Source organism: Saccostrea cucullata, unplaced genomic scaffold, assembly GCF_032062105.1.
Source record: "Saccostrea cucullata isolate Sc308-1 unplaced genomic scaffold, CSIRO_AGI_Scuc_v1 ctg512, whole genome shotgun sequence".
NCBI classification, from domain to species: Eukaryota; Metazoa; Mollusca; class Bivalvia; order Ostreida; family Ostreidae; genus Saccostrea; species Saccostrea cuccullata.
This window is the reverse complement of record NW_026935905.1, coordinates 204,129-225,051: the sequence shown is the minus strand read 5'-3', so window position 1 is coordinate 225,051 and position 20,923 is coordinate 204,129. Positions and strand designations below refer to the sequence as shown.

Here is a 20,923-nt window from a genome sequence, read left to right as displayed (position 1 = left end):
GTCGGAGTCCACATACGTCAAAAACATCGTTATAATGATTTTTATTGCGGAAGTGGAGATTTGCACTTTTGTGCAATTGTGATACACAATATTGGTGAACATAATCATAATAAGAGAATGATAAGCTTGGGTATTCATAATTTTAATCAAATAGAATTGTATCTGCAAAACAGACTCATTTATCGTATTTCATTGAATATTTCTCTCCAATCCGTTTGAACCTCTTTCAGTTTTCATTGGTTTGTTGCTGTCCAATGATTCGCAGTCTATTTCTTCCCCATGATTTAAATTTACTGTGTTTATTCATCAAATAATAATCCCGAAGTTCGATATATGTTTAAAGATAATCTAATTCTCATGTGGAACTAAGTTCCCCCCGTAACATGATATTCTGCAGTGTTTAAAGGGAAAAGATGTCATTAATTGTATTTCAGTACATATTTTCATCCTTTAAAAACTTTTCACTGGATTAAAGAAACAGTTTGAAGAAAGCTGTCTTCAGTTAGAGACTTTTAGAAAGAGATGTTTTCCTTTCATGATAATGTAGCACAATGAAGGCCGATTATGATGCCTTTTTGATTTGCAATCCCAAAGGGGAGGATAGAGAGTTTGCAGATCAGTTAGTGGACACAATGCAAGATTCCCCATATAACCTGAAAATCTGTGTGCCTTGGAGGGTCACTGACGGACGTTGTAATGCTAGGGACTGTATCAGAGAAAGGTACGTGATGCATTTTATGACCCCGTAATCGAAGATTTGGGGGTATATAGTTTTTGCCCTGTCCGTCTGTCTATCTGTTTGTTTGTTTGTCCGCAAAAACTTTAACCTTGCCCATAACTTTTGAGTGGGTGGGGCTATGACATTGATATTTCACTGGTACATGTATATTCATTGTGACAAGAACTTTCTTGGGGTATCACCAAACTTGACCTTGTTTTATGACCCACTTTTACAAAAAATTACCAAACTTTAACCTTAGCCATAACTCTTGAACAGTTTGTGCAAGGAATTTCATACCTCACATATGTATATTTATTGTGACAAGTCCTTTCTATGGGTATAGATCTTTTATCATTTTTGACTTAAAAAAATAACCTTGGCAACTTTGAACAGTTAGCTCTAGGACTTTCATATTTCACAGATGACAAGATCTACCTTTGGAAACCGTCGATTTTGACCTTTTGACCTCAACCCAACTCAAAATTATGAGCAGGGAAAATTTTGCGGACAATCAGAAAGGCAGACGGACAGACAGGGCAAAAACTATTTACCCCCGAATCTTGGCTTCTTGAAAAAAATCAATTTGCTTCAAGCTTAAGGAGGGAATAAATAACTGTTATGGAAATAAACATGCATTGCATGCTGTTATATTTATTGCGAAGAAAATGGACACTTATAAAGACTATTAGCAAACTATAGCACTTTGGTTGTTATAAAAAATCCTTTTCAGTACAGAAAAAATATTTTCATTATGATCAATTATCTTTTGAGATGCAGATGCAAACGATGTATTGTGATATTGTCAAGCAACTTCTACAAAAGCGAGGAAGCGGTTTCTCAACTTGAATTTGCTTATAGTTTGTCACCAGGTAAGATTTTCTATGTATATTAAATCTCGTATATAATTTTTTTAAAGTTTGCATTTCCTTCTTCAGTGTGTGACTGTGTGCCACATATAGCTGCTTAGTGAAACTGTAAATTTGCTAATTTTATCGTTTGAAAATATTACATTTCCATGAATATGAAATGCTGGATTTATTTAATTGTCACATATTTTTAACCAATATAATTTTGCAATACTTATTTAATTACCAGGTAAACTTTACACTATGATTAACTAAAGGATATTTCTGAGGCCAGTGCGATAATTTAGCTACCAGAGCCTAGTATTTTCATAAGAAGTGCAAGATGAACATTCATTTTTTAACAAATATAGAAACAAAATAAAAATTTAATGTTCATTTTTCATAATGAAGATTTCGCGCAGGTAAACATAACTTTGCTTTATTTCCCTACTGTTGGATCTCAATCAGTCCAAGAGCTAAAACCTTTCTCTCATATAGTAAAACAATATATCGCAAGCTTGTTGGATTGTACATGAATGTTAACGAACTTCGATTTACGCTAGCAGAGTTAGTTATCGATATATAGATGTATTATTTAGTAAATAAAATACCGAGAAATAAAATAAAACCAAACAGTTAACTCTTTTAATTAGAGAGACATAGAGTACCTTTATGAAATTTATTTTTCTACCTTTATAAAATTTATTTTTGATTTTATTTCAGGTTTTAAAGAGAGACTGATTCTTCCCATCTGCCTGAACATATGTGAAGTTCCAAGTTATCTTCAACAGATTTCAAAATTAGAGCTTTATAATATGAATGCTCGTAAATGGTTGTGGGAACGACTTTACCTTTCACTGATATCACACAAAAACAAAGCACCCGAGAAACAAACCAAAAACTTGCCCGATGTTGTCAAATCAGCAAATATTAGAAATTAATCGTTGATACGTGTTTTATATGAAGTATTCCTTGTGATTTATTATTATTTCCCCGTTCCGAAGGAATGGAGGTATACTGTTTTAGCCTATCTTGTTTGTCTGTCCGTTCTTCTGTCTAACTGTCCAGTTGTCCAGTTGTCTGTCTGTCAGTAACAATTAAATTTTCGGTCGCAGTTTCTCAGCAACTCTGCATCGCAGTTGTTGAAATTTTAGCACACTCTTTGTTAAAAAAAACTATGCGGTGAAACTTGTTCATTTTATTCATTAAAACATGACTCGTTTTGTCATTTTCAATTTTTAAGACAAAAGTTTGCTTGTATCATCTTTCCTTAACAGAATGACTCGGAATTTAAAAAAGACCCCTCTATAATTGATTAGTCCAATAACCAACCAATTGACACCCCATTCAGAAAGATCCCGCAAAGGCGACAGTGTTACACCAGAGGCGATTTAGTGAACACTAACTCGTCAGTAGAGTAAACCAAATACTTTAGTAATATATATACTGTATATATAGCAAATCCTTTAATTCATGGCCAGAAACATGCACACCAACGATAAAAGGAATTAGAATCATTTAGTGACATGTTCACTATAGATATTTATAAGTCTTTTAATCTAGTTTAAAATTCATTGTCATATCAATTGAATAAAATACAGTAAAATAAAATTTGCAATCTATAGGTGAATAATCATGTAGTTTTATATCATGTACAAAGTCTTTTCAAAACAATTTTAAACTGAAAATTTGACTTACACATAGAATGTTTAAGTAGGAATGGGAATCACACATGGCACTTTTAGTTCAAATTTTTTTTTATTCTAGTTAACGTTTTTGTATGAGTATCTCTCTCCCTTTGTATGCGTTGCAAATTTCTATGGTTTATTTCGTGATTATAAATAAACAGATATGTTTCTTTGGAAAATTAATTTTTCAAGAATGTTCAAAATCATAATTAGAAATTATTGGTTGTGATTTAGTTTGAATCTAACTAACCAGTATCGTAAATTTTTGGCGATAATAGTAATGCCAGACATAAAACACTATTAATTTTCAAAAATTTTTCCGTATACGTAGTTTTTAACAACGCATAGTTGAGAAATGGTGTAAAGCAGAAAAATAAAAAAAAAAGAAAAGAAAGAGAGGGTATGCAAGAGGGAGAAAGTGGTGTGAGAGAAAATATGAGGAGAGAGAGGGGGACATTGGTTAGGGAAAAAAAGAAGGGATATATTCCTTTCTTTTTACCTGCCCTATACCTAGGTCTTCTCGACTCCCTACTCCTGGCTGGAGTGGAGAGAAGATAACTCTCTTATCCACCACTCTTCAAAGAGCGTGTGAGGAGACAGTGTGGGGAGACAGAGTGTGAGTGTGGGGAGACAGAGTGTGAGTGTGGGGAGACAGTGTGAGTGTGGGGAGACAGTGTGAGTGTGGGGAGAGAGGAGTGAGAGTGTGGGGAGAGAGAGTGTGGGGAGAGAGAGAGAAGAGTGAGAGTGTGGGAAGAGAGAGAGGAGTGAGAGTGTGGGAAGAGAGAGGAGTGAGAGTGTGGGAAGAGAGAGAGAGAGTGTGGGGAGGGAGGGAGAGAGAGTGTGGGTAGAGAGGAGAGAGAGAGAATGTGGGGAGAGAGAGAGTGTGTGAATGTGGGGAGAGAGTGTGGGGGGAGAGAGAGAGAGAGTGTGGGGAGCGAGAGAGTGTGTGAGTGTGGGGAGAGAGAGGAGGTGGGTAGAGAGAGAGAATGTGGGGAGAGAGAGGAGTGAGAGAGTGTGGGGAGAGAGAGAGTGTGTGAGTGTGGGGAGAGAGAGAGGAGAGAGAGAGAGTGTGGGGAGAGAGAGGAGTGAGAGAGTGTGGAGAGAGAGGAAAGGATCCGGGGAGAGAGAGTGTGTGTGAGAGAGAGAGAGAGAAGAGAGAGACAGTGTGTCAAGAAGAACGACCGAGTATAAATATTTAATCAGGTCAGAACTAAGAGGGCAGATTTCACTTTTTATTTTAATTTAAAATTTTTACTTATATCTAATTAAATGATGTCCTCAGCCATATAGTAAACAAGTTAACTTTAGTGCTAAAATTTTAAAACCACTGGATTCTATTGACTGCAAGAAACACTCGGGAAATTCTAAAAACTGACTGGCGTATAAACATTTAGATACCTCTAACCTACTCTAAACAAGTTTGAGGAAGGAGTTATCGTTCATAACAGCGAGCCCTAGCGGCAGTTGAAAGGCCTACATATGCCACTTAATTTGAACTTAGGCCTAATTGTCTTTTTCCCCGGAGTTGAAGAGTTCGGATACTTCGTTAAAGCCTGGAACTTTGCGCTACATTTTATTGTCTATTTATATTGTTGTACACTTATTCCAAAACAAAATTGGACATTTCTATATTTTACTTCTGTCTGTGCGTAACGCTTTATTTTGTAAAACTTTCATTTCCAAGCGATATCTCGAGAAGCCTTTGAACTTTTGCTCGCACGCGAAAGGCCATCGGTTCGAATCCCGGTTGAGCCTTTTTTTCAATTACTAAATGATAGCATTTAGCATTTGAATGAAGAATTTATGACGCATGAAGTGTACAAACTATTATTATTGTGTAGTAAATATTTTATATTAAAAAATCTTTAGAAGAATAAGCAGTCAAACCTTTATATCCATATTTGCATTTTTTGCTTGCGTCAGTACATAATTAATAAGAAACCAAAACACATTGTTGACAATGTATGCCACAAGATACGTCAGCACGCTTGATCGATAAAGAGTGTTGGATGATAGATAGACAAAACCAATAGTAATCACGTCTATTGAAACAATACAAACCAGGAACAAAGCGAACAAGGACCTCTAAAAACAAAGGTGGGATCATGTGTCATGGAGGAGAAAGTATCCCCTGTATATCGGTCACATCCCCTGTGTGCTCCCTAATCGGCAAAAAAAAAACAAAAAAAAAAAACAAAACAAAACAAAACAAAACAACAACAACAAAATCCATAGACAATTCAGCGTGTAAATTGTGACCTATCATTTATTTTGAAAATCATAACATCAACCATTGGACTTGCGGAAGGAGTGAGAACAACCTACCATTATTGTTATTAAGCATTGTTGCCCCTTACCTCTTGTGTTTCAGCCGATTTAACGAAAACTAAAAATACTGATTTTCAGATGGAACTGTTTATCTAAAGATAAAGATACCTATGTTGATAGCGGTTCAAACATAAAATAGTATAGGAATATGAGTTTTTTTTAAAGAAATGTGTTTATGTTTTGGATTTTCCGTTAAATCAAGGACTAACTCGGGACCAAAAAAAAACATAATTTCTTTCAAGAACATATCCTACTGTACAGTGCTTCATTTTACGCAGTAGCCCAACCAACTTAAAAAATATTAAACTTATCCTGTAAATGTTCAATATGAATCTTTATTAAATATTTATTTCAACTTTCTCTGTGCATTAACAGTTACAATAACAAATTCCTGATTTCTGTACTCCATTAACATGAAAGGTTCATCTCCATCCATTATACTTTCTTCTGATGTTTCTTCATCCTGAGGGTCAACTTTATTATAATCAGGTAAATTGGAATTTGAAATTGGTTTAGTTGAAGCATCGTCTTCGAAGGTGTTTTCTCTTGTAAAATCATGAACCAGAAATAAATCATCACTATCTTTATTGGGATTTTGGAATTGTCTCTTAGAATCCAGCGAGGTATCAAAGCCAGGGTAGCTCAATGAATCTTTAACTTGCTTATTTCGAACTTTAGAAATCTTAAAAGGGTCAAAATCGGGAACAAGGGATACGTGTGATATTCCCTCTTTTGCAGCATCTTGTCCAACATTCTTGACTAGTTTATTTTTACTGGTCTTAAGGTTCTTTTGTGTGTCACTATTATCGGCCTGCATACCCGCCGAATACCCAGCGGCAGCGTCTCCTGCAAACCAAATTAAAGTATCAAACCACTTCCCAGAATCCTTGGGATTCTTTTGTAGATCATCTATTTGTTTGAACATGCCACTTAATTTTTCTTCCCCATGAATCTCAGAATCAACGGCGGTCGTTACAGAATCCAAAGCCAACCCTCCGGATATTCCCCCGACCATAGCTCCCACAGGACCCCCAACAAGCATTCCAGTAGCACCCCCAACCATTGTTCCAACTGACCGCGAGGCTGATTTCATAGCATTATCTCCTCCCTCCTTGTCGCCCACAACATAATGAACCGTACCTTTGACATGTCCAACCAGAGGGACACTGTCAATTATACTGCTGGTATTACGAATAAACTCCTTTTGAGTTTCTAGTGCAGCCACTTGGTCACCAGCAATACACTCAACAGCAGATCTGAGTTGCGAGACACCAGGACACTGTCTTGTAAAGTTTTCCTGCGTGGTTTTTGCTCCATTTTTGTCACCAGAAATTAACTGAAACACTGACTTGGCTTGGGAAACGAAAGGGATCCAGTCAGCCATTCACAAAATTAAAAGAACGATGGTGATTATAACCAAAATAGACCCCTTTTCACGGAGTGCATACTTTAAAGCGGAAGTGAGAAATTATGTAAACATATGCAAATTCTTTACGTGTTCACGATCGAATTGTCACTGGGTTTAACAGTGCTTGTGGCGTCCAAACTAGACGTGATGATATTAGGCTCCCGAACATCGAAAAAATTTTTACTGAGGAATCCGATTGTATCTGTTAAAGAAAATTAAAAGGTAGCATTATCGTCTTTTATATCCCTCTGTCTTCTATTTACAGAATTTTATTATTATAGTATAACTTTTTAGATCGATTAATTTTTCGGAATCTTCACTTTTTTATATGATCCGTATTCATGCAGCAATATACCTTTATCACCTTTAACTGAGATATATAATTTTTGTACAAATTTTTACAAAATTATATATCTCAGTTTGTTTTGATACGCGAGAGCATGTATGAACAGTTTCTAAAAAGAGGTAATTTATTTACATACAAGTTCATTAACCAAGAATATCAGAAGTCTCGTTTAAATCATCATTTCGTGAGTTTTATGGTGAATACAATGACCTGGTCAACAAAAACAATCTATCATTAAATCAGATGTTGACAGACGTTTTTCGTACTAACTGACGGATCACTATATACACTATACAATTAATTACCCCTTGTGAGGTCAACATGGTGAAATAAGGACCCGAGACCTGGCCCACGAGGTGACCTTTTAGGCCGCGTAGCGGCCGAGGTCAGGGCAGGTCATCGAGTGGGCCAGGTCGAAGGTTGAACTCACAAGGGGTAATTAATTGTTTTATTATACCGATATATATTGAGGATCGGGATTCGGTACAGACCGGATAGTGAAGTTGTTTACGACGTCTGCAAGTCGTGTAAGTTTTTGCATCATGAAATGATTTACTGATTAAAACAATATTTGGTTTTTAGCGACATACATTTTTATAACTAACGATTACTTTTCCTCTACACAGTCAAAATCTAACACAGAACTCAACTCTTTAAAGAGCCGCCTCTACATTCCATGAACTGAATATTGTAACGAAATATTGAAACGATAAAATTTTACCGTATTCTGTATGGTAATGCAAAACAGACCATGCACAGTTTTAAAAACATGTTGTTTTTTTCGAATAATTATTATCTTATGCATTTACCGTACTTCACTCAAAAACGAATTTTTGATTAAAGACCCAATTTTTTTACCGTACGGTTACCTGAGGAGGGGGAGTGGTCCAAGTAACAGTGGTGTTATTTGCCTGGAGACCCCCAATACCCAAGATGTCAAAAATCTATATACACGTAGCATTACACAGGAAGTCTGTGTCTGGTGATCAGGGTCAACATTCCGTGTTTCATGTTTAAATCGGAGTGAAACTGCTTGAAATAATTGAAATATTTCAATATAAAGTTTATTTATTTATACTTTCAGCGATATTTAATAAAGAAAAAAAGTTATAAGGAAATATCGTTTTTCTATTTAAAAAAAAAAATGTAAAATTAAAGACAAGAACACAGAGTAAAACTACAAAGCAAACATTCCTTTTTTAATTAAACTTGTGTAACTATCAAAATTTAAAAGAATAATAAAATATTCCATTCATAGGCCTATCCGTTTTGTGAACATATATACAATGTGCCGCAGGAATATATTTTGCCTACGTTCTGAAACAATAGTGTCGAAAATATTCACCATTTCCGGGTGTTCGTGTGTTTAAAAATTTTTACTGTTTGCAAGATTTCTTTTATACTTTTAAGAATTGATCTTTGGCTTTATATGTTCACTTTTTAGCTTCGAATATTGGGTATTGACAGACGTTAGGAAATTCGAACTAAAAGTTATAATCTCGAAACGCATGTTTCTGACATTTCAATTACAACGGAACATGGTGTAGATTGTATTCAAATATACATTGATAAAACATTGGATAAAGGAATTTTTTTTATCCATGCCGTTTGTGCTAATATATCTTTTCTTATTTATCATATTCCAATTTTAATCGGCAAATAGCGTTTCTGTGCACGGACTGCTCTAAATTCTACAGCAGATATCTTGGACGACATATCGCCTAAAATACAATATAACCGTTGAGATTGAAAGCAAATATTTTATGAAGTCATGTTGTAATTATCTGCTCTCAATTGTTTTTGAAAAAAAAAATTACCAAGATTCTTTTTTTTAACCCCCGTGTATACAAGGCGGCTACATGAAAGTGTTTGACGCGTGACCAAGCAACCGTTTTCAAAAGACACAAACTCAGACTATCAGGTAGCTGGCCTGTCAATCAAATCAGAAGCTATTGTTTTTTTAATGATTGACAGGCGGTAAATTATTGATCTTGAATCAGGTAGATTTTGGGGGCGTTAACATAAAATTGGGTGTTTAAGCGGTCATTTTTAGCGGTCATTAAAAATAATGACCGGGTCATTATATCCCACGTGCAATGATTCCTAGGTCAGAATTGCTTTAAACAGTACCATTTGGAGTCATTGTTGTGTTTTAAAGTTTTCTTACCAGCCAATCAAATTCGAGTATTATCAATAGAGGTATAATAAATTAGATTATCGGCGGATTTTTATCCTAATTACGAGAAGGAGCACACGGCAGGTCTGACACGTCGGTAGAGGAAGCTCACTCCTCCATGGCACCTGATCCCACCTCTGATGTTTTCAAGGTACTTTATATCTCTGTCCCTGATTTGTTTTGTTTTACATTTTTAAGGTCAAGGTCTAGTAAATAACTTTAGACTAATATTTTGGTGCTAGATCCAGTATGACGTCATAATCAATTTCAACTTTCTTTTTCCCGTACTTTACGGCTTTAGCAGAATTGTAGAAAATAAGGTATTTTCATGACATTCAATTTGAAATCATGTGAAAAGTAAACCGGATACCTATATTAAATTTGATATTATTTTAAAAAAGAGGCCATGAACATAAAAATTACAGTTTTCTGATAGACTGTAGGCAATCTGGATACATTTCTTTTGTCGAATATGAAAAAACACTTCCATATTCACGACTGGTTTTCTAAATTTTTCAATGAAAATGACAGTTTAGAATATGGTTTTTCATCTTGTTAATGCCTACAAATTATGCTCCGAAACACCTTATTTGTCCAAGCTAAAAATGTAAAGCATCAATAAAGGAATTTATTTCTCAAATTTGATAAATCTGTAGGCACCTTTCATTTACTAGATCTTGACTTTAAAATGGACTTTTGAGCTCGAATACTGTTCGTTATCTACAATGTGCATATCTTTCATGGGATTTTTTTTTCAGTACCAGACCTATAAAATATGCAAAGTCAAAACGTTATGAAACTTTGGAATGAAAATTTTATCTCGTCAACATTGCTTATTATATCTATACAGGGAGTAATAACTTTTTTAAAAACTTTAACACTGAAAGAAAAACTTAGTGAATTTAACTAGTGTGCCTCGTAAAGCGTTGGTCGTGATTAGTAAACTTTCAGTTTACTGGTTAAGATAGTGAGTTGTGGAGCGGGGGTCGTATAGATGCTTAGATACTTAGTGAAATTTACTTATATCAATTCTAAATTTACTAATCTTATCTAGTAAATATACCAATATCTGGTAAAACTACTTTTAAGGTAGTGATTGTATGGACAGTAAATTTACTAGTTTTCTTCGTGACTTTAACTAGTTATTATTATTATTATTATTTTTTTTTACAGTGAATCGGTTTCCTAATGCAGATATTACGTGTCTACCTGTTCTATAATTATACACGGTGTTATTTCTGCCATGCAACACTGCATATAGAACAGGAAATACACATTTCATACTTGTCGCTTTGTGATTTATCTATACAGTTTGTTTACTATTAACAATCTCAGAGCATAGTTCTGTCGAGTTTTTCACATAAGTTGAAAACATCAAACGAAGAATGTTGTGGAGAAAGTTAAGCACATGCCTGTCAAGTTTTCAAATTAATGGCAAGAAAAAATAAATTCGGTATATTATATATTGAATGAGACTCTAATCAGCCAGGTATATGACTGTAAATTAAAGGACTCTATCTCCTCCTATCACGCCTCCTACACACGTCTTCTTTATCTGGTTGTTTCAGCGACCAGTATTTATTTCCTACGATCTAGATATGAATATTTTCTTTAATTGAAAAAAAAATCTATCCGATTCTCTGCATATCAATTAAGTTTGAAAAAAAAAACATCTCTCTGTACCAATTTGTGCATACAAGGGCGTTGTAATTTATGCAGCATAATATAAGTGGCTGAATATCAAATTTTAAAATTTAGATATTGCACATAAAACCAGATTTTGCAAAATTTGAACTTTATACATGTATACATTTTCCTGGTTCAGAATAACGTTAAACAAATCACCTTTACCTAGTATTTTAAAGATTTCTTTTTTGCATTTAATGGTTTTAAACGCTTTGATATATGTCTGAAGTATCGACACTCGATCCTTATCGATTCAATGAGACACTATTCCAAAATCCATTCGTAATTTAAAGTTTAAAATATTCATTAGTAAACAGACGAAGAAATAGGTGAACAATGTTCCTCTATTATTTTCATAAAATTTAGTATCAAAATATTTTCATATGTAAAATTATTCATTTTGTCAATGTATGAAGTTGCATTCGATGAAATAAACCTCAGGTAATGGCTAATACGGATCTTTGAAAACAAACACAGGATCAGTTGCCGTAGAGGAGAAAGCTTCTGTCATTCGGTCACTCCAGATTTACGTTGTTTTACGTACTGTCAAAACTAAAAAGATCCCACAGGCAAAGTGGTTTCAAACTGTCTATGAGTTACTAGCGATTTTGACAAACTCGAAATTTTTCTGAGAATAATTTTTGAAACGATTTAGAGTTATCGCCCTTTTGTTACATTGCTTTAATCAATAAATAATTGTAAATAATGTAATTAACAGGTATTTGATTGAATGATTTTACAACAAAGAATGTTTTATAAATAAAAAGACACTGAAAACAAATGTTTAGTTAAGATGAGCAAGGTATGCTCGAAAAATGACAGATACGTATTCCCGCACTTATTATCATTGATACGAAGATTATATAAGTATGCGAATGGCCAGTGGTCACGGTGTCGTACGTTTGAAACAAAGTTGTTGGTAAAAGAAGAATTGTCAGTGACATTTGTAAGTCAAACGGCTAATAATTACAGCTGTGAAAGTAATTAGTATAACAGATATATTGTATATCGAAGGTGTCTTAGCCAGTTGACGGGTTAGTACGAAGTGGTATATAGATAGCCAAGGGTTTATAGTGTTATCAAGTGGCATTTGTTTAGCCAAGTGGCAATTGGCGTTGGTACAGCCAAGTTGCAATCGGCATTGGTATAGCCAAGTGGCAATTGGTGTTCGTATAGCCAAGTTGCAATCGGCATTGGTATAGCCAAGTGGCAGGGTTTTCCGTACATATCGTTTAATTGTACACTAGGCAAGTGTCCTTTGTATTTGTATATTTTGCTTCAACTTGACACTAGGCAAGTGTCCTCCGTATTTGTATATATTGCGTTTTTTTTATCTGTATATTTTGCACTTTAATATTGTCCTTATAAGACTTGGGCATAACCAAGTACGGGTCCAAGGTAGATCGCTCGGGTCCCGCACGTTACATTTTTAAAGTTTCAAGTTTTGCATAATCGTATTTATATAATATGATACTTTGAAACTTAAATAAAACAATGTCCTTCATATGATTATGTGAGAACAATCTTCTGATTGCTGAAAAATGATAAAAACCAAAGTCAAAGCAGATCTGCGATCCCCCCAAGAATAATATGAAATATGACAGGATATTTTAATGAAGCTGAAGGTTAAAATGGATATTCACTTACTAGATCCGGTATGGTTCTCATCAAGACCTTTATTAATAGTGAGTTTATTTTAAAAAAATGACTATATTATTTTATTTCATATTTTCAATAAATGCTGTTTTCTTCTAGAAAAAAAAATAGGCTATGTGTTTGATTTGATTTCAATATGAAGCGATAATTCTTATGTGTTTTTAGTGATTAATATTCTTTTCTTTTTCAAGCACAAGGAAGAGGGACCACAAAATGAGAATGAGAAATAATCCAGTTAAACACAAAAAGCAAATAATAAAAACACAGCGGCGGTGGTGTAATGGGCAGCATGGTTGCCTTCCAAGCAGTCGATCCGGGTTCAATTCCCGGCCGACGCATATTTTGGACGTTTTATTTTTTTTTGCTAAAAAAGAAACACACAATGTAATTATATTATAGATTATGATAATACCATAGTACTTCGCATTACTTAATTTTTCAAATAAACTCCCGAAAGATTTCCTTTCACAGTTTTAGGTTAAAATTCATCTCAAATAATATTTTCATGAAAATAATATTCAAACATTCAGGTTACATTTTTGTACTTTATGGTAATGTTCCAAATTGTTGTCTCTATGGCATACGATTAGAATAAAATATATGGAGATGGCGAACATTATTCAAGCTCAAAAGGTCATTCAAACTATACAAATCGGGAGCAGAGTAGGCATGGACCTTTTAAACACCAGAGGTGGGAACAGGTGCCATAGAGAAGTGAACATTCCCTATTGACCGCCGTATGCTTGTTGTCATGACCGGGAAAATAACGGAAATATCCACAGACAATTATTTCAGTGTGTAAATAATGGCCTAAAAATTAGTTTGAAAAAAAAATCTCAGTCAGCAGTTGACTAATTGGTAGGTTGTATTGGCAAACAGCCATATTGTATTGACCATAGAACTTAGGAAATGATGCCTTTAAATGAGATTGATGATATTTTTGTTTCATCACTTTACTTACTTACTTAATCCTCTTCGTGCTGGTTAGCACATAAGGCCGTCACAAGAGACTTCCATGCTGACCTGCTCTGTGTCCGTCTCTGGATCTGTTCCCATGTCCAGCTGTTTTTCCCATCTCTTTTTCCACAGATCTTCTCCATGTTTCTTTTGGTCTTCTCCTCTTTCTCTTGCCAGATGGTGTCCATCTCAATGCAACCCTTGGGATGGAAGTTGGGTGCATTCTACATACATGTACATGTCCTATCCACAGCCATTTTCTTTTCTTTATAACTTGAAATAGAGGGGTGGTGTTGGTATTTTTGTACAGCTCTTCATTTGAGATGGTATTAGACCAGAAGATGCATAATATTCTGCGAAGGTAACTTGTCTGGAAGGCATCTAGCTTGTTTGAAATGGTTTTTGTTACTTTCCATGCTTCAGCACCATATAGGAGGACCCCAAGCACGTTGCTCTTGAAGATCCTTATTTTGGTATTTATGCTGATCTTTGCTGACCTCCAGTTGTTTCTTAGTGCAACATACGCTCCTGTGGCTTTAGAACTCCGAGCTAGTACATGTACATCTACCTCAGAGTTACCATCTGTGGTGATCTTGCTTCCTAGATAGACAAATTCTGTGACTTCTTCTATGTTTTCATTATTTAGGGTGATGGGCTCCTCTAATTTAGTGTTGACCTTATTGTTTGACAATAACTTACACTGTTTAAGGCATTGTTGGTTAAGATATTGTACGTGGAGAAAGCACTTGCGCTTCGAATCAACGGAAAGATCACATAAACACCGCATACACAGGTGATAAGGGTATATTGCTACATAAGGGAAGTTGGGGATTAAAAAGTTGAAGTCATCACGTTTATCATAAAAATTTGTCGTTAGGTAATCATTAAAGTCTTTTTTAATTAAGAGATCCAAGTATGAAACAGCTGTTTAAAAATTTGTGTTATGTTTTATTCAAGATCACGTGGATATATTGTGACGCTATATGAATCAAAATGATGAATATACGTCGTCGATATATCTAAATGTCCAGTTGAACGCTAAAGCTAGAGGTAATCTCTTCTCGTGTATAAGATTTTAAAGAAATTCTGCTTCATGTGAATACAAAATTATATTCTTGTAACGCAGGTGGTACCAACGGCATTCCGACAGATTGCTGGAAGTCCATCATTTAACTAAAAGGATGATACACAAACCCTTGATACCATCATCATATGAAAAAAATATTTTTAGAAAAATAATTATCAGGTATAAAGTGATGATGTTTAGCCTGCAGGTGAAAGAGACTCGTCATTTAATTTTTAAAAATTGATATAAACCTTTTAATGTCAGTCAACAGGAAGTTCTAATTAAAAATGATACGATGTTTTTACCTGAAGAAAAATCCAGATATTAAGAGCGTCGGTGGTGTAATGGTCAGCATGGTTGCCTTCCAAGCAGTCGATCCGGGTTCAATTCCCGACCGACGCATCTCTTTTTGGGATATACTAGTATTTCCCTATAAATTGCACACGTTCATAAATGACTTGAATTTGCCATGATGATTTGCATCAGAATCCATTAAACAATACAATTTTTGGAACAAAGAAAGTAAACATCCTCTAAAGGATCAAGAGTACCTGGGATCAGGTACCGTGGAGGAGTGAGCATCACTCCCAACCGTACACGTACTCTGAAATAAAACAATTAAAAATGAGCATTCTTCAAAGAAACTACTTACATCAATTTCTTCAAACCATCATATATTATAATAATTATATTTAAAAAATTTTAAAATGCGAGTTGTGTCACGTCAAAGTCTACAAAACTAAACAATTGCCATCTCCATTTAAAACAGTAAGAGGTAGAAAACCATGAATAAACATGTTTGAATTTCTTTCCCAATCTGATCTTTTGCCATTTTTGCAGAGAACTTACTTTAGGAAAGTTTCACTTGAGGACTTTGTATATGTTTGCCTGATTCGGCATATGATACATGATGTTTGATGTTACACTACAGAATACAAGTTCTGTTTCACATAACCTTGATAATTAACACTGTTTTACCTTTTTATAAGCCATACCAAAACTGTAGATTTTGAAGACATGTTTGCCAAATATACATCGACGATCAAATAATTTCCTTTGAACAGTTATACCATACCCTTAATTTAGGAGAGGACGTTCTAAGTATTAAGTACTTGTGTCCAATCCTTTTGTTGTTTCATCTTAACAATAAAATATGTTCAAACCAAACCCTTAATTTTATATATGAAAATATTGATCTGTAAGTAAATGAAATGGACAAATCTAAGTTTATTGCCTTGAATTCGAAATTAGTTTGATGAAACACATTTTTAACGAATAACCGACTAAAGAAATTTTAGTCGATAGTCGGTATGATCGAACAATAGTCGAGTACTCGAATATTCGTTGACATCCCTATTAAAAAATGAATAAGTAAAATAAAAAGACATTTTGTATACAAATTTTCAAACTTCATGATGACAAGCTGACTAAAAGAAACGTGATTATAATGAAACGACGTCACAGCCTAAAACACTTTTTACAGGTAAAGATAACAAACAGTGATCAATCTCTATTAATACGAACCTTCAAACTGGACGAAAACAAGGACATCTGGAGACTCCAGAAGTCAAGAAAAGGGATCAGATGCCTGGGAGAAGTAAGCATCCCCTCTCGACAGCAATCTAATTAAAAGTAGAATATTGCAATAAATTCAAATGAAAGATTAAAAAGTAAGAAGAAAAAATAATTCAGACGGAAACCGTATACAAATGATGATGAAATGAGCTGAAGGATTATTTGGTGAAATTTAAAAGGTTTGGCAGAATATATAAAATGTTGATGGTGTTTTAAATCTTAAAAACGTACTATAAATTATTTTTTTGAATGTGCATGAATGAAATTACAACCAATTATCTTCACTATAAATAAGTCCGTAATATTATAATCAAAATATTTATTATGGTTAATATATTTTTTTACGTCATTTAAGCAATTAATAAAATAAAACTTGACACCGAAAACATTAAATAAATGTTTTGGAAAGATGAGGATCGTTAAGGTCGCTAAGATTACTGGACAGATTTTTATCTTTAGTATCTTTTAAAGTTCAACTTGTAAAAATCAAAACATAAAAATAACAGGGTCTCATTGTAGTGATAAACATAAATTAATTGTATATTTCATGTATTTGTAAAGACATTATATGATCTTAATTTATAAACAATAAAATATGATTCAAAAAGTGTTAATCTAAACAAAAATAATTGAAACGATATATGTAAGATAGATAGTTAATTATTAAGAGATTGAATGTTTATTGAAAGATGAAAAGATACTTAATATTGAATCTGCACATTAAAACTGACGCCAGTACTGAAGACAAAAATCCGACAAGGAAGACCATAAATATCGAAGCATAACCAGTAGAAAACAAACTGTCAGTTGAAACTGATCCTTTGAATAACATCAAAATAATAAAGTTAAAGCTATGAATTGTGGTTCACAATGTTTTTACAAATCATCGTATTGTACGGTCGATGAAGATTTTTACTGCTCTATGTCACTTGATCCCACCTCTTGTAATTTTTAGAGGTCTGTGTTTGCTCTGCTTTAAATACATGTGTGACTTTTGAGCTTGATTTCTGGGTTTTATCTTCATATTTCATTCATAAGATTAACCTTATGTCAGTATTTAGTCAATAAAAAGTTTCTAATCCATTTTTTCGGATATAGATGCAAGTCTGAAACTAGAATTAAAGCTTAAAAACCTTTTGAGAAAGGATGACATAATATGTACAAAACAATTAAAGAGTGTTCGGGAAATCTAGTTTTAACTTTCAACATGGAGCCATGAAAAGAGGTTTGACTCTAATTTTTCTATGATATTTTGTTTTCTATAAACCACTAAAAATATAATTTAATCGGAGAGATATTTGCCTTTGCGTTAAAATAAATAACCCTGTCTTAAACAAATGTACTTAAACTCTATGATTGTAAAAAAGATTAACATTGGCTATTTATAATAATAATGATTATGATGAATCATTCACATTGTTATAACTTTGCTGATCAAAAAAGCAATAAAGGAAGCTTGTATTTTCAAATAAATCCTAATGTTCTTACTTTACATAATCGCTTATCTTCTGAAGTGAATGGTACAAACTCTTTGTATGCAAAGCATTTTTTTTTTTTGGAAAATTAATAAACGAGAATCAGAAATTAATACGCTATTTGTATTTCATATTTCATAAGTTTTTTTTTTCATTTATCATCTTTAAATGAATATTTGTTTCATAAATGAAGTTCATCCATTTACTAGTAATTTTTGTGTCTGTCATTTATTTCTGGACTCGATAGTTTCAAGGTTACCACGCATCTTCTACATATTTAAAATAATGATAAAGACTATTCAATATAGATTTTATTCGTCACTTGACAGTAGCAAAACTAGTATGATCTATACAAACATATTTGTCCTATTGGATAAATGAGTGGCAGATTTGTCGTACGCGTGCCGATTGACCTTTGGTTTTATTTTGTGTGTTGTCACTCATATGATTGGACTGAAGTATGTTATTAATCGAGTAATGTGAACTAATGATGCATTTTAAACAAAAAAGTATCCAAACAGTATTTATAATACACTAAAATTACTAAGTAGTTTATAAATGAAGGTCTTCTATATTGCCTTTGTCGTACAAGAAATCTTCAAATAAAAAATATTTCGTAGTTTTGCTAATTGTGAGATTTTCTGTACAAGCATTCTTTAATTAAAATTATTACATTTTTACCCGTGAAATACTGTAATTTATTCATTGAATAAAAATGATATCCTGTCACAGTGTGAAAGGATATCAAAATGATATCCTGTCACAGTGTGACGAATATATCAGAAGTGCGGGAAAACTCTTGATTTCCCTTCCCATAACGAAGATTGCTGTAAAAAAAATCTTCCTTGACCTAATATATAAGATAGATGGAAATAAATAAACCATTCTGACAGCGAATAAAACTCGATCTCAAAATTACCAAAAAGATGTTGCTAAATCCATGTTATTTTATAAATACTGCATGTAGTACATGAAAATATATCCCGTTAAAAAGGTATACGACATAGTGAAATATGTGTTAACCTTTATTCCCCTAAACATAATTTATATCATCCTGAGTACACTTACTTTCATGCTTTTCCCTGAAAAATAAACATCAAAGTGATTAAAAGGAAAGAAAATAAATTTGTAAAAGTATGAAAGACAAAATAGTTTACACGTTAGGAAGACCTTTACTGGTTACATGTTTCTATGCATAACAACTACATGTAGATGTATTTATGCTTCCTCTTTCCAGCAAAACTTAAATGAACAGTAACCTAGAAAAGCATATCTTGAAATTGTTGTTTATTAAGGCTTGATAAATTTCAAGCTAGTATTTTCAAAAAGCAAAATATGACAAGCAAACACAGGTTGAGACCAAGTAAAAATTAAATGCATTATCAAAATTCACAAGTCTAAACTTATAAACATGTATATTAGAAATTTGGTAACTATAACCAATAGCAAACAAAATAAGTTCTTTAATACAACAAAATTACTATGTTCCAAAATATCTGTATGCAAACAGACATGACTAGAAAAATCATTTTAAGTGGTAGAAAGTGAGATCCAAAGGCTCTAAAAGTTGAGGAGATTTGCAAAATTCCTAAAACTACCCCTTCGCAGCTAAAGTCACAACAACAGATGATTTCGATTCCAAGAAATACAAATGTACAATATATCCTACATAAAAACAAAATTTTTGGGCAAGAGATACATATTCACATTCAATTTTTTAAAGGTTTGTACATCAAATGATTAAAAAAAGCCTATTTATTTTTATATAAATAAATCTCAGGAGTAAAGAAATGATGTTTAGCCCGCGGGTGAAAGAGAATCATTTCTTTTTGTTTTCCTTAATTAATAACCTTTTAAAACTATAAATGTTAATTAAGAGGAAGATTTCCAGGTAAAAATTATCTTCATTTACCTAAACATTTACCTTTCGAGTCAGAGCGTCGGTGGTGTAATGGTCAGCATGGTTGCCTTCCAAGCAGTCGATCCGGGTTCAATTCCCGGCCGACGCATTACTTTTTGATAAATTAGATGACTTTAAGTCTTTCATTTATTGATTGATTTCATGTTGTTTAGGGCCCTCTCGAAAATTTTTCACTCATATGCACCCCCTACTAATGTTATTGTGATTTAAATTCAAGACACGTGGTTTAGGTTGACCCATTCAAAGGTTATAGGACGGAACCGGTTTTATAAATAAAATTGGCAGTAAACAGGAAATTGGTATAGTCTGTTTGAATACCGTCCGTTTCTTTTGAAAAGATGTCCGGTGAAAAATGTGTTTTCAGACCTTCTGAAAGACTTTCATGATTTTCAGAAATTTTTTGACGTTTTTTCCATATAGATATTAAAATACAATGATAATTTGCACCATGAAAGGTATACTTTTCAGTATTAGGCAATAATTTATCCAAAATAATATTTCCATGAAAAAATTATGATAAATACTGTGATATTGCAACATTCAGGTAACAACATTTTATTTTACTCTAAGGGCATTTGTAATTTCTTCTGTCCCAATGACAAAAGATTGGAAAAAACAAAATGGAAAATGAATTAAATGAAAAATTTTCTTATAGAAATCTTGTAGAAGTGAACTTTTTAAGTTACATGAAATAATTTAAATGATCTATTATGTCAATGCTTTGAAAGTTTGATTTACCCTGCAAAACAATAGTGAACTTCTTTTCTTCTATGGTAAACCTGTATACGGGATGTATATTTCTCAGTTGATTCGATATGCAAGAGCGTGCTCTACGTATGGACAATTTTTAAAACAAGATATATTATTGAAAAACATTTTGATGAACAAGAATATAAGGAGTCTCGTTTAAAATCATCATTTCGTAAGTTCAATGGTCTATAGAATGAACTTGTTAGCAATGCAATCTTTCATTAATTCATATGCTGACTGACCTTTTTTTTCATACCAAGTGTTAGGCAAGGGATGCTCACTCCACCAGTCTTAGGTTAATATGTTATGAATGTATTATAGGTAA

General features: G+C 33.3%; 1 protein-coding gene and 3 non-coding genes across 5 annotated transcripts; all 4 read left to right on the top strand.

The window, feature by feature from the left end:
- The first annotated feature begins 330 nt into the window (after positions 1–330).
- On the top strand, positions 331–2,789 carry LOC134244158 (myeloid differentiation primary response protein MyD88-like). 2 transcript variants are annotated; one of them, XM_062726428.1, is made up of 3 exons: positions 331–721; positions 1,499–1,590; positions 2,290–2,789. In XM_062726428.1, the coding sequence occupies exons 1-3, from the start codon at positions 552–554 to the stop codon at positions 2,505–2,507; spliced, it is 480 nt and encodes a 159-aa protein (XP_062582412.1). In that variant the 5' UTR covers positions 331–551; the 3' UTR covers positions 2,508–2,789. The 2 variants fall into 2 exon arrangements, with proteins under 2 accessions (XP_062582412.1, XP_062582410.1); XM_062726426.1 differs by having other exon boundaries at positions 1,493–1,590.
- Positions 2,790–13,120: 10,331 nt separating this feature from the next.
- Positions 13,121–13,192, top strand: Trnag-ucc (transfer RNA glycine (anticodon UCC)). The gene has a single exon. It is a non-coding gene; the product is annotated as a tRNA-Gly (tRNA).
- Positions 13,193–15,207: 2,015 nt separating this feature from the next.
- Trnag-ucc (transfer RNA glycine (anticodon UCC)) lies at positions 15,208–15,279 on the top strand. Its single transcript has one exon. It is a non-coding gene; the product is annotated as a tRNA-Gly (tRNA).
- Positions 15,280–19,864: 4,585 nt separating this feature from the next.
- Positions 19,865–19,936, top strand: Trnag-ucc (transfer RNA glycine (anticodon UCC)). Its single transcript has one exon. It is a non-coding gene; the product is annotated as a tRNA-Gly (tRNA).
- Positions 19,937–20,923: the final 987 nt, after the last annotated feature.

Coding starts and splice junctions, on each gene's coding strand:
- LOC134244158 (XM_062726426.1), top strand. CDS start 552: ATGAAGGCCGATTATGATGCCTTTTTGATTTGCAATCCCAAAGGGGAG. Junction 722..1,492: donor AGGGACTGTATCAGAGAAAG/GTACGTGATGCA, acceptor TTATCTTTTGAG/ATGCAGATGCAAACGATGTA. Junction 1,591..2,289: donor TGCTTATAGTTTGTCACCAG/GTAAGATTTTCT, acceptor ATTTTATTTCAG/GTTTTAAAGAGAGACTGATT.